General features: G+C 46.7%; 1 protein-coding gene across 1 annotated transcript in view; it reads right to left on the bottom strand.

The window, feature by feature from the left end:
• The window catches only part of LOC138284403 (integumentary mucin B.1-like), a 31,671-nt gene extending 26,551 nt beyond the window's left edge, over positions 1–5,120 (bottom strand). Inside the window, exon 1 of the mRNA XM_069223139.1 lies at positions 4,950–5,120. Coding sequence (XP_069079240.1) covers positions 4,950–5,049 — 100 coding nt within the window. The 5' untranslated portion in view covers positions 5,050–5,120. The remainder of the gene's footprint in view (positions 1–4,949) is intronic.
• Positions 5,121–14,231: the final 9,111 nt, after the last annotated feature.

Genomic DNA, 14,231 nt, shown 5'->3' with positions numbered 1-14,231 from the left:
GGACTGGCTTGTAGTGAGTATCAAGTGGTACTTACACCTTGCACCAGGCCCATGTATCCCTTATTAGTGTATAGAGTGTCTAGCAGCTTAGGCTGATAGATAATGGTAGCTTAGCAGAGCAGCTTAGGCTGAACTAGGAAACGAGTGAAGCTCCTACAGTACCACTAGTGTCATATGCACAATATCATAAGAAAACACAATACACAGATATACTAAAAATAAAGGTACTTTATTTTTATGACAATATGCCAAAAGTATCTCACTGAGTACCCTCAGTATGAGGATAGCAAATATACACAAGATATATGTACACAATACCAAAAATATGCAGTATAGTATTAGAAAACAGTGCAAACAATGTATAGTTACAATAGGATCAAATGGGGACACATAGGGATAGGGGCAACACATACCATATACTCCAAAAGTGGAATGCGAACCACGAATGGACCCCAAACCTATGCGACCTTATAGAGGGTCGCTGGGACTGTAAGAAAACAGTTAGGGTTAGAAAAATAGCCCACCCCAAGACCCTGAAAAGTGAGTGCAAAGTGCACTGAAGTTCCCCAAAGAGCACAGAAGTCGTGATAGGGGAATTCTGCAGTAAAGACACAAATCAGCAGTGCAACAACGATGGATTTCCAAACGAGGGTACCTGTGGAACAAGGGGACCAAGTTCAAAAGTCACAAGCAAGTTGGAGATGGGCAGATGCCCAGGAAATGCCAGCTGTGGGTGTAAAGAAGCTGCTACTGGACAGTATAAGCTGAAGATTCTGCAGGAACGACAAGGGCTAGAGACTTCCCCTTTGGAGGATGGATGCCCCACGCCGTGGAGAGTCGTGCAGAAGTATTTTCCTGAAGAAAGACTGCAAACAAGCCTTGCTAGCTGCAAGTTGTGCGGTTATGGTTTTTGGATGCTGCTGTGGCCCAGGAGGGACCAGGATGTTGCCAATTGCGTCAGGGGACAGAGGGGGCGCCCAGCAGGAAGAGGAGCCCTCTCAGAAGCCGGCAGCTCCCGCAGAAGTGCCAGAACAGGCACTACAAAGAGGAGTGAAATGGTGCTCACCCGAAGTTAAACAAAGGAGTCCCACATCGCCGGAGGACAACTCAGGAGGTCGTGCAATGCAAGTTAGAGTGCTGTGGACCCAGGCTTGGCTGTGCACAAAGGATTTCTGCCGGAAGTGCACAGAGGCCGGAGTAGCTGCAAAAGTCGCTGTTCCCAGCAATGCAGTCTGGCGTGGGGAGGCAAGGACTTACCTCCACCAAACTTGGACTGAAGAGTCACTGGACTGTGGGAGTCACTTGGACAGAGTTGCTGGATTCAAGGGACCTCGCTCGTCGTGCTGAGAGGAGACCCAGGGTACCGGTGATGCAGTTCTTTGGTGCCTGCGGTTGCAGGGGGAAGATTCCGTCGACCCACGGGAGATTTCTTTGGAGCTTCTAGTGCAGAGAGGAGGCAGACTACCCCCACAGCATGCACCACCAGGAAAACAGTCGAGAAGGCGGCAGGATCAGCGTTACAGAGTTGCAGTAGTCGTCTTCGCTACTTTGTTGCAGTTTTGCAGGCTTCCAGCGTGGTCAGCAGTCGATTCCTTGGCAGAAGGTGAAGAGAGAGATGCAGAGGAACTCTGATGAGCTCTTGCATTCGTTATCTAAGGAATTCCCCAAAGCAGAGACCCTAAATAGCCAGAAAAGAGGGTTTGGCTACCTAGGAGAGAGGATAGGCTAGCAACACCTGAAGGAGCCTATCAGAAGGAGTCTCTGACGTCACCTGCTGGCACTGGCCACTCAGAGCAGTCCAGTGTGCCAGCAGCACCTCTGTTTCCAAGATGGCAGAGGTCTGGAGCACACTGGAGGAGCTCTGGGCATCTCACAGGGGAGGTGCAGGTCAGGGGAGTGGTCACTCCCCTTTCCTTTGTCCAGTTTCGCGCCAGAGCAGGGCTGAGGGGTCCCTGAACCGGTGTAGACTGGCTTATGCAGAAATGGGCACCATGTGTGCCCATGAAAGCATTTCCAGAGGCTGGGGGAGGCTACTCCTCCCCTGCCTTCACACCATTTTCCAAAGGGAGAGGGTGTAACACCCTCTCTCTGAGGAAGTCCTTTGTTCTGCCTTCCTGGGCCAAGCCTGGCTGGACCCCAGGAGGGCAGAAACCTGTCTGAGGGGTTGGCAGCAGCAGCAGCTGCAGTGAAACCCCTGAAAAGGCAGTTTGGCAGTACCCGGGTGTGTGCTACAGACCCGTGGGATCATGGGATTGTACCAACAATGCCAGGATGGCATAGAGGGGGCAATTCCATGATCTTAGACATGTTACATGGCCATATTCGGAGTTACCATTGTGAAGCTACACGTAGGTAGTGACCTATATGTAGTGCACGCATGTAATGGTGTCCCCGCACTCACAAAGTCCGGGGAATTTGCCCTGAACAATGTGGGGGCACCTTGGCTAGTGCCAGGGTGCCCACACACTAAGTAACTTAGCACCCAACCTTTACCAGGTAAAGGTTAGACATATAGGTGACTTATAAGTTACTTAAGTGCAGTGTAAAATGGCTGTGAAATAACGTGGACGTTATTTCACTCAGGGTGCAGTGGCAGGCCTGTGTAAGAATTGTCAGAGCTCCCTATGGGTGGCAAAAGAAATGCTGCAGCCCATAGGGATCTCCTGGAACCCCAATACCCTTGGTACCTCAGTACCATATACTAGGGAATTATAGGGGTGTTCCAGTATGCCAATCTGAATTGGTGAAATTGGTCACTAGCCTGTTAGTGACAATTTGCAAAGAGAGAGCATAACCACTGAGGTTCTGGTTAGCAGAGCCTCAGTGAGACAGTTAGGCATCACACAGGGAACACATACCTATAGGTCACAAACTTATGAGCACTGGGGTCCTGACTAGCAGGGTCCCAGTGACACATAACAAACATACTGAAAACATAGGGTTTTCACTATGAGCACTGGGCCCTGGCTAGCAGGATCCCAGTGAGACAGTGAAAACACCCTGACATACACTCACAAACAGGCCAAAAGTGGGGGTAACAAGGCTAGAAAGAGGCTACTTTCTCACATGGCGCTACTGCAGCAAAGCACTAGCGAGGCCCGTAGGTTACTATGGGCTCATCACTTTAATGCCTGCCCCGAGAACGCATTAAAAATGACAAAAATCATGTCACAATGATATCAAGTAGATTTCACTGTGCCATTTTTTGCAACCTCCCTGGCGCAGGCATAATGTGGCACAAGGGGTTACAAAGTGGATCAATGCATGCATTGCTCCACTTTGTAAATATGGTACTGGGAAAAGGCCTAGTTAACGTCACATTAGCGTGAAAAAAAATGACGCTAACGTGGCGCAAGGGCTTTGTAAATCTGGCCCTTAATGTGCCACAGAGACTGCTCTCAAACCAGTCAAATTATCGTCAACCTTTAATGGTCAACATTTGAGTAGGTTTATGAGTCACATTCAAGAACAGGTTCAATCTGTCCCAAAGCACAGCAGTTCATAATAAGTCTTGTGACCTTTGTTGGGTCTTCCCAAACTCTAAAAGAGAGCACATTTTTTGTTTGAAAAGATAGGGCTCAGTAGCGCTCTGAAGCACATGTTTTTCATTTCAGCAATGTAAAATGTGGGTCGCCATTTACTTGTCAGTCTCCCTTATTCTGGGTAGTTGGTCCATCTGTAGGGGAGTTAATTGTACCTGTTTTGTAAATACAGTTATGACAATCTACTGATTTCAATGAAGAACAAGGGCTTTTTTAGTCAGGTGGCGGCAGTTACCTGCAAAAAACCATCAGACGGCACTTCAACCAACTTCGCAGTTTCCTCAACCCATTTAAAGTGAGAGCTGCAGGATTTCTGATGGCAGAGCCTCAGCTGGATACACCAACAGCAAATCTTGACCTCATGACCTGCTAGCCACTGGGCTGCGAGGCAGGGGCAGCTCCTCCATGAGGGCTGAGGAGTGTTGCCCCAGCACCAGCAGCGGCAGCTGCAAAACTTTTACAAGGAAACAATAACAAATAGTGTTTGTTTTTGTTTCCTTGTAAAGGGGCGGGCCCCCGAGGGTGACGTGCACTGAGAGGGAGTCAGAGTGTATGTGTTTGGCCGGCCATCTCGGGCTAGCCAAACATACATGCGCACAGGGCTCTCTCCAGCCCAGCAACGTTGTTGCCGGGCTGGAGAGAGACTGCACAGGCTCCTAGTCTGTCTGGAAGCACCCTGGCTGAGTGCTCCCAGCCAATTCTAATGCTGCTTTGAGCAGCGTCAGGATTGGCCCGCAGGGCAGGCTGGGAGCCTGTGCCTGCAGCCTGCAGAGGAGCGGCGTGTGGCGCAGGAGCCAAGGTAAGTTAAGTTAATTGTTTTTAATTGTTTATTACTATTCCTCCCCCCGCCACCCCTTGCTCCTCCCCACCAGCGTGCGCCACCCCGCTCGCCCACTTTAACACCCACGAGCCGCGACTGCTGCCAGGTCTCATTGACAAAGGTCCACCATAAGTAATGTGGAGCAGTCATCACTCATTTTCCCAGACTCTGGGCAGTGAAAACTTACAATTCAAGCCCTTCACCCCCATGTGTGTCAAAACAATCGATTTTTTTATTTACACAAAGAGACTCCTGCTTTGGGGGTTTGGTTGTGTAAAACAAAAATGAATGGTGAGTGGGTGAAAAAACACAGACCTCACTTGGCATTCAGCCTGTCCTAAATGTGTCGCCAAATCAGCAAATACGCAGGACAAATCCTCTCTAGGCTGGCAAGGATCTCTAATTTTGGCGACAGTCCCTGCAGTCGGACAGGGTCCAGCTTGCCCTACAACTGTTCTCTTAAAGGCAGTGTCAAATAATCCTCACCTTCTCCTCTCTGTAGGCATCATTCGCTAATGTTACAGCTTTCACTCTCGCAAATGAACATGATAAAGCGTCTTGAGTGAAAATGAGTCTTGTGATCTTACCTACGGCTAGGTCGGCTGGCTCGGCTAGCTCAGCTGGCACATCGACCAGGCATTTGACGTAGGTCACGAACAACAGGACCGTCAACACAGCAGCCTTCATGTCCTCTGTTTCTCTTGGGTAATGGAGTCTAAGCAAAGACGTTCTTGAGGGGTGTCTGATGCTCCTCGCAGGTGTCCTTATCTAGCCAACAATCTGGGAGTGGCTGCGACAACACCCATACATTAGGGCAGAGTCGAAGTGGGTAATATTCAGTTGCTTTCAGTATTGTTCGGTAACTATAATAACTGTGTATTAAATGAAAGGTGAGCATTAGATACAAACATTGATATTTTAGAAATTCCCACTTCTAGCCCTAAGGTGAAACACGATCACCTAAGAAACCTGCGCTGTAAAAAATAATACAGGTTCCTTTCAAACAGGAAAGGATACAATGTATGTATGAATAGGCTGAGGGCTTCGTTCTCGTCCACGTAATACCCAATGGCCCACATTTAGGAAAAGCGGGGCTGCATTTAAATGCAGCGGCACTTTTTTTGCTTCCCTTAGTGCTCCCTGTCGCCGCCAAGTGTGCGCTGTATTAAACATACTGCGCACAATGGCACAGGTTAGGGACAATAGAGTCAACATTTTTTGTGCTATTGTTGTACTTCGAAGGATTAGCACCAAAAATTGTGGCTCTAATCCTGCAAAGTACATTGGGGCCCTTTAAAAACAAATGATTTACCCCTTTTTAATGCCTGCTCTTTGAGGGTTTTCAAAATAGCTGGCAAAAATGGTGTAGTGGAATCTCATAGATTCTACTGTGTCATTTTTGCAGTCCCCATAACGGCGAATGCCCCCCTTGCATACATTATGGCCCATATTTATACTTTTTGACGCTAAACTGCGCTAACGCAGTTTAGCGTCAAAAAATTTAGCGCCGTCTAACGCCATTCTGAAGCGCCATGCGGGCGCCGTATTTATGGAATGGCGTTAGCCGGCGCTAGCAGACCGGCGCTGCCTGGTGTGCGTGGAAAAAAACCACGTAGACCAGGCAGCGCCGGCGTAGGGGGAAAATGGCGTTAGGGCGTCTTAAAATGGGGCAAGTCAGGTTGAGGCAAAAAAATCGCCTCAACCCGATTTGCGCCATTATTTTCGCCGCCCAGACGCCATTTAAATGACTCCTGTCTTAGTAAAGACAGGAGTCATGCCCCCTTGCCCAATGGCCATGCCCAGGGGACTTATGTCCCCTGGGCATGGTCATTGGGCATAGTGGCATGTAGGGGGGCACAAATAAGGCCCCCCTATGCCACCCAAAAAAAATTAAAAAATATAAAAAATTATACTTACCTGAACTTACCTGAATGTCCCTGGGGTGGGTCCCTCCATCCTTGGGTGTCCTCCTGGGGTGGGCAGGGGTGGCAGGGGGGGTCCCTGGGGGCAGGGGAGGGCACCTGTGGGCTCATTTTGAGCCCACAGGCCCCTTAACGCCTACCCTGACCCAGGCGTTAAATAGTGGCGCAAATGCGGGGTTTTTTGACCCGCCACCTCCCGGGCGTGACTTTTGCCCGGGAGTATAAATACGACGCATTTGCGTCGCCGTCATTTTTTTAGACGGAAACGCCTTCCTTGCATCTCATTAACGCAAGGAAGGCGTTCACGCAAAAAAATGACGCTATTTGCCCATACTTTGGCGCTAGACGCGTCTAACGCCAAAGTATAAATATGGCGTTAGTTTTGCGCCGAATTTGTGTCGAAAAAAACGACGCTAATTCGGCGCAAACGGAGTATAAATATGCCCCTATGTCTGGTTCAGGCATGATGTGGCGCAAGGGGTTACAAAGTGGTGCAATGCATGCATTGAACCACTTTGTAAATCTGGTGCTGCAAAATTGGCCTCGTTGGGTTACATTAGGGTAAAAAAAAAAAAGGACGCTAATGTGGCGCAAGGAGGCGCTAGGCCCTCTTAAATCTGGGCCAATGTATAATGAGCCGCTATGACACAGATGTGAAAGTCAAGGTGATGACAGGAATAATTGTGAACAAAGGGTTCCAGAAGTTTAATTAGAGTTTGTCACTCTATTATTTTACTTGTATCACTTGTTATCACAGGGTAAATGAGTCTTAATAAGTCATGTCGGTGTGAGCCAATGAGTGAAAATGTCCAAAGATGTGCCCGAGCAGAAAACGCATGCGTTCTGGCCAGAAGAATCCTCTCTTATTTCATTGACTCCTAAATCGTCCATATGTACCCTGGAGATTCGTGCCTAGTACCTGAGACAAGCCTTATTACAGGCTCACACGATTATGCATTCGTACCCCAGCAGCTGCCAGTGAAAATCACAGAGTTCTCGTAAAGAACTCGAGTATTCAGCTACATCACAAAATGGGTCTGTACTGTGAGATCTACTTCTGGATGTCACCGCCATAGAATCATTCACTTGCCTGTGCAGAAGTCTAAATATGTTTATAAGATTGGTTATCATTTCTGCTGCTATAGGTTCCACACACTTTCCCATGTGTTTGTATTATGATATATGATGTGTTCCACCCAGTAAACAGATGTAGTTCATTACCCTTTTCACTTTTTACTAGCATAGTTTCCTCTTTTTTCCGCCAGAATTACAATGGTACATTTTTACAAAATGTATAGTTGTTTGAAAGGCACACAGTCGTTTTTCATGACTGCACATATAAATTGCTTCTAACCTCTCGTTTTAATCAGTTTTGCCTAAGAACACAAACAAAGCATACAGATATTTGCATAACCATCCTTGTATCCCAGTATTCAACATTCAACATTCAAATTGGTCATCTGTCCATTGAAGCGTATACTACCTCTACTACAATTCTCTTACTACGACGTGCATTTTTTCCCACTTCAAGACCATTTACATCGCATGCATTTACAACACGTTTGCTTTGTTAAGTGCATAATTACGAGCACACAGTAGATGGCAGTGTTGCCTTTAAAAACGCCCGCGCCATTCTGCTCGCACTGTCCGAGCCATAGTGCTACGCGCCTAAGATTAATTAGGTGTTCCAGGCCTGTCAGAGGACATCTGGTTTCAAAGTGAACTATGTTAAATCGAAATGCCTAAAATTGGCGTACTCCTGGTAAGTAACTCTCCTTACAGAAACAACATATTTTCTCTCTGGCTTCTAACAAACTTAAATACCTAGAAACGTTTATCACTCCAAAACTGCGACACTCAATGAAATGTGGCAAATTATCCCAAACAACTTCTGAGCAGTCTATCTCAGGTTCCACATAGATGGAGTACCCTGTATTTGTCACGGCTGGGTAGAGTTGAGGTGATCAGGCGGAATATGTTGCTCAGGAGGCGCGCAACTTCCATTAGGCTAAAAGTACATCGTCCAGCCCCCACTTTGTGCCATAGCCCATGCTTCAGCCTCGTGGGTGCTTCAGTGCTTAATTTGTAAATAAAATGGTGCCGGTGCTCAAAGCTCTCCTCTTTAACACCCGGCTGCTGCAATTAAAAGTGCGAGCACATAATACTGAGGCAACGTAATCCTGAAGCCACCTTGGGAGTCTTAAATCCATTAACAACCACTCCCAGCCCCTTTAGCTCACTCCTGCAGCTTCCTACTTTTCCCCTTTCTGACGTTTTTTCATTTTTTATTTCCTCCCTCTTTTCCACATGTCTTTTGCTCGCTGTAAATGCTTGAGGCAGAAGAATAAGCCCCGGCCCCCAGAAATAAGTGTCGGTGCTCCGCACCGTAAACAACAAGCACAAATTAAGCACTGGGGTGCTTGTCTCGGGGAATGCCAGGACAGAGCAATGTTTGGGGGTGCGGGTGTCCGAGAAAACATTTTCTTTGTTTTAGGGAAATGCGTTCAGCTTCTCGTGCTGCTATAAAGTATCTTCAAAGAAGGAGCGGAGGTCACCGATTCGAAAAATGCTAATTCACAGACCCCCAAATGGGGGCTGTCGGTGTGCTGGCCTATGTGCTTGAGCGTTCCTTTTTTAGGGGGAGCCAAAGCGCACCGTTCCCTGTAGTAATCTCTCTTTGGGCTTCCAACCACGCCCATGTCACGTCAGTCACTTTCATTGGTTCGTGGGCTTGCCTTTTCAAATCCTCTTGCTTTCATTTGTGAAAGGCATGCCTGTGTCATGCCTTTTCCGGTGTTTAGCCCACCTACACAGCACCGGTAAACTACTAAAAACATACGAGGCTCGATGTTTTCAGCATGGTTTCCGGACTGCTTTATTTGTTTATTTTCCACCCAGCGCGATGGTGCTGGGGTTTACATAGCGCGATAACGCTCTGTTTTTCTGTTTTCAATTTCAGCACGATCTCGCTGCATTTTACATAGCGCGATCGCGCTGCGTTTTTTTTTCTTTTAATTTGTTTGGCAAGAAAAGTCCGGTTAGGAGTTTACAACGCTAATAGCTCTAACTCGAGCAAATGCAAAACCCGTTGCATTGAAAATGCTTGTGTTTTAAAGGGGAGACAATGATTGCCCATTAACACTGCAGGACTAAGGGAGCATTTGCAATTGAAAGGTGATCTCTACCCTGTTTCCACCTTGACTGTTAGCCTGAGTCCATCCAAACAAAAACAAGAATTAAGGTTCGCCTATGTGATTATTAATATGTTGTTTTTTGTTGTAAGTTGTAGTTTGGTGAATAGTTGTGCAATATAAGTTATTGAAAGTCTGTTTAAGTGTTAGGACTTGAATTTTAAGAAATGCAATATATTATGTTGCTACTTGTTTTATTATAAAGTTGGAAGATTAGGTAAATGGAGTAATACTATGATAAAAATACATGTAGGTTTGAAATTGATGCATCAATGGAGCGGATAGGTAATAGGTGGCTGAAAAACCAAGCAAGGTCAGCGTAAGCTCTATTTTTTTAAATTTGAAAGAAACAAAATAAGAAACGTATTTTAAAACATGTTCTTTGTTTATTGTTTATTGATAAGATAAACAAAGAATAACTGTAAAACTTGTGACTGAGCATTTGATCATTTGTGTAATATAAGTGAAAGAAACACACTGGGGGGTATATTTATACTCTGTTTGAGCTGAATTTGCATCATTTTTTTTAACGCAAATTCAGTGCAAACTTAACTCCATATTTATATTTTGACTATAGACCTGTCTAGTGTCAAAATATTAGAGATAACATAATTTTGTGGATGCATGAAACCTCCTTGCATCAATGAGATGCGAGGTAGGCGTCCCAGTCCAAAAAATGACTCAAAGCCCCTAGTGCCCTATTTACCCTCCAGTGCAAAAATGGTGCACGGGGGAGGCGGGCCTAAATAATGTCGCTAAGCCTGCTTAGCACCATTATTTAACGCCTTGGTCAGAGCAGGCATTAGGGGACCTGTGGACCCATTTCCATGGTCAAACACCATGGAAAGAGCCCACAGGTGCCCACCCCAACCCCAGGAACACCCCCACCCACACCAGAAGGACAAAAGAGGATGGAGGGGACACCATCCCAGGTAAGTAGGGTAAATAGAGGAAAGTATTAAAAAAAATGTAAGTGCCTTTGTAGGCCCTAAAATGGGCCCCCCTACATGGCACTGGGTGCAATGTCCATGCCCAGGGAACACTTGTCCCCTGTGCTGGCCATTGGGGTGGTGGGCATGACTCCTGTCTTTTATAAGACAGTAGTCATGTGGTATGGATGGTTTTGCGTTAGAAAATGACGGTAGCTGGTTAACAGAATTTATTTGCCTCTAACCAGCCTAGTGTCATTTTATGAGGCAAAACCTCCTTCTCCCATACCACCACCCCCACCCGGCTAGTGTAATTTTAGCTGACACTAGCCCAACAAGTGTGCCGGCTTGCTGGATTCCATACATTTGGCTTCTGGCTTGCACTCAGGGATGGTGCAAGCCGACGCTATACTTTTTGATGTAAAACTGCCTTTGTGCAATTTTGCATCAAAAAGTATAAATATAAGTTTTTATTGTTTTATTGACAAAGGCAACATATATGTATAAACTTTTTAAAATTACAGATTATTTTGCACTGCACACATTTTTATTGTTGTTTATTTAAAAAGTACACCTTTAAATTTTTAATGATGGTGCTATATACAGTAGTTTGTTTATTGCAACAACTACAGTATTTTTTCAAGCCATTTGTTACAATAAATTGTACATATTTAAGATAACTATTTACAAACCTAAATGTTTTTTTAGAAGTCAAGCATTGGTAAATGCAATAGGTTTCGCCGATGTGATAAGTAATCAGCTATTTTTGTTGTAAGTTGTAGCTTGGTGAGCAGTTGTGCAATATAAGTTACAGAAACTCTGTTTTGTTAATTGAGAAAAACAATATATTGTGCTGTTACTGGTGGTCAACTAACATGGTGCCACAGTAAGTCATACCGTATTGCTGTCTACACCCTGTCTCCTGGTGAATAGCAGATATCTAATACTAGTGCAAAAATGAGCAGAAACTCCTGCAGAGAGAAGGTGTCCAGTTTGTGTATGGAGGCTGTGGGCAGCCGATATTCATCAGGGGTTTTACAACCTCCTTAGAGATTAGAAAAAAATATGACAAATTGAGAAAAGGTATTAAAAAGAAACTGCTAGAGTGAGATAAAAAAGCAGTAAACGTAGGTTGAGGTACGAAAAAGACATGAGATGAAGAGAAATCAAAATTAGGCAACCTTCGTATTGGCAATCTAGGCACTGGACTGGATAAGTCTCCTTTGTAAAACTCTGGCCCTCTGTACTCTTTTTTAAATTTTAAGTAAGCACTGACTCTGCATGTTGCCAGAAATGATGGTGAGCAAGACTAAGATAATTCGGCAGCCCTATGAGCTGCACTGCATATAAAGAGCACAGCGCCCAAGTCTCGAGCAGCAAGAGTTTTCGGGGATATCCCCCTTAAACGTGTAGCGCAGAGGCTACTGCCTTTTCAAATATATATGTGAACCTCGCCCCCACTGGTCATTGGGGACAGGTCACCACTTGACACATTTCCTGTAGAACACAGAGCCCCTAAGCTCTCACTTTAACTGGAACGATATATGATCCCGTGTCTTTGAAACTGGCGAACCGGGTTCGAATCGATGCAAGGCAGACTGATTTTTGGCAATTATCTAAAAACATACTGAGGTGCTCCTTTCAAATGGTCTAAACATTGCAAACAAAGTTTAAAAAATACACTCAACAGAGAAAGGCACAAGAATCTAGATGTGAGGTGCACATACAGAGCACTCTGGCTGCTGCCACAGCACTGCCGGTCTCTCCACACTGGCTGCCTTAGTGAGAGCTTTCAGCACCTGCAATATGACATTACACAATTAACAAAAATTAAGCAACAACATACAGCCAATAAACACGAGCAAAATGCATGCGGGCATGAAAAGATTTTGGCCTTCATTATGACATTGGTGGTAAATGCCACTTACCGCCGTGCTGATGGCCACCAACTTACCGCCACATTGGCTAATATCCGTTCACCATATTTATGACACACACACGGCAGTCTGACAGAATACAGCCACATACACAAACCCCCCAGACCAAAGATCAGTGGAAAAGTGGCGGTTCCAAAACCCACACCGTTGCACCAACAGAACAACACCCATCACATTAGTACCCACAAATCACCACGGTGGACATTCAACGGCGGTAAGCCATCGGCAGTACACACTGCCACGCACACAATGGACACCCAGAGAAAAACCAACCCCACATTGGCCAATTCAAACAGCACACACCTGACACCCATACACACACTACACCCACACACCCATACCAATATAAAACACACACCCAAAGTACCCACAACCATTAATGAATACAATTAATTGCCACAAGACTGATACCAAGACCATTGCAATGACTAGACACACACACCACTCACACCCATGCACCCCTCACACACTCCACATCACGCACCCCAACACATTATCCAACACACCCTCACCAACACACATCTCATAACACCCATGCTCCCACGAAGGCAGCCCGTTTCACTGAGGAGGAGTTAAGGATCATGGTGGAGGAAATCATCAGGGTAGAGCCACAGCTATTTGGAGCACAGGTGCAGCAGATATCAATAGCAAGGAAGATGGAGCTATGGCGGATAATCGTGGGCAGGGTCAATGTTGTGAGACAGCACCCAAGAACAAGGGATGACATCAGGAACAGTGGAACGACCTACGGGGGAAGGTACATTCCATAGCAGCAAGACACCAGCTCGCTATACAGAGGACTGGCGGTGGACCCCACCTCCTCCCCCACAACTCACAGGATGGGAGGAGCAAATTTTGGCAATACTGCATCCTGTGGGACTTGCTGGGGTTGGAGGAGGACTGGACACTGGTAAGTCAACTTTTAACAATTATCACCCCCCATACCTGCATGCCGTCACACACCCACACCCTCACTTTCATCACCACACTCCATCCCACACACTCTACCATCACATCAGCCTAATACCAATCCCAAGGCCTACATGCTGTATCAATGCATGGGCACCCCTCCCGCCCTGCATGGACACTCATCACCAAAGCATGCACAGCATAAGGAAACTATCATAACCACTATACACCAACATACACAAGCAAAAGCTGGCAAGGGAACAACAACCATAGAGGGGAAGCTACAGAAGTACAAATGTCAGACACCTGAAGCATAATACATCATTTACATCCCCACAGGTACCCCAGCCAATGTCACCGGAGAGGAGGTGCCACCACTATTCAGTCCCCCAACAGAAGAAGCCCACAGTGATGACAGTAACTCTGGACTTCTGGATCTGGACGATCTTCCTGGCCCATCAGGGACCACTGGACAGTCGGTCACCCAAGCCAAGTCACAGACCACCACAGAGCCTCCCCCATCAGGAACCAACACCACAGCACCCACCCAGTGTACCCACACCTCTGTCCCCAGGACACGTCAATCAGCAGTGTGCCCACCTGTACAGGGACGCAGGCCACATCTCGCTCACAAGACAATCAGGGACCTGGGGTCAGTGGCAGTGGGCACACCGTTTAGGGGACAGAGGCACAGGCCAACAGGGACACTGGGAGGACTGCTGTGCGCCAGGGGGAGGACAGGACCAGGGAACCGACTCTCCAGGAGGCACTCTCTGAGATCCTGGGAGCCTACCAACATTCCCAGGACACAATGGGCCAGATCCTAGACAACGTGCAGAAGAACAGGCGGCTGCAGGGGGGACAGTATCAGGGGATCAGGGAGGACTTGCAGGCCATTAACACCACACTGGTCTCCATAGCAGGGGTGCTGGCAGACACGGCCAACATCATGAGGGAGGCAGTGTCACACCAGTGGGCCCC

Source organism: Pleurodeles waltl, chromosome 3_1 (genome assembly GCF_031143425.1).
Source record: "Pleurodeles waltl isolate 20211129_DDA chromosome 3_1, aPleWal1.hap1.20221129, whole genome shotgun sequence".
Lineage (NCBI taxonomy): Eukaryota > Metazoa > Chordata > Amphibia > Caudata > Salamandridae > Pleurodeles > Pleurodeles waltl.
The sequence above is the reverse complement of the archived record's forward strand: the minus strand, read 5'-3'. Positions and strand labels throughout refer to the sequence as shown.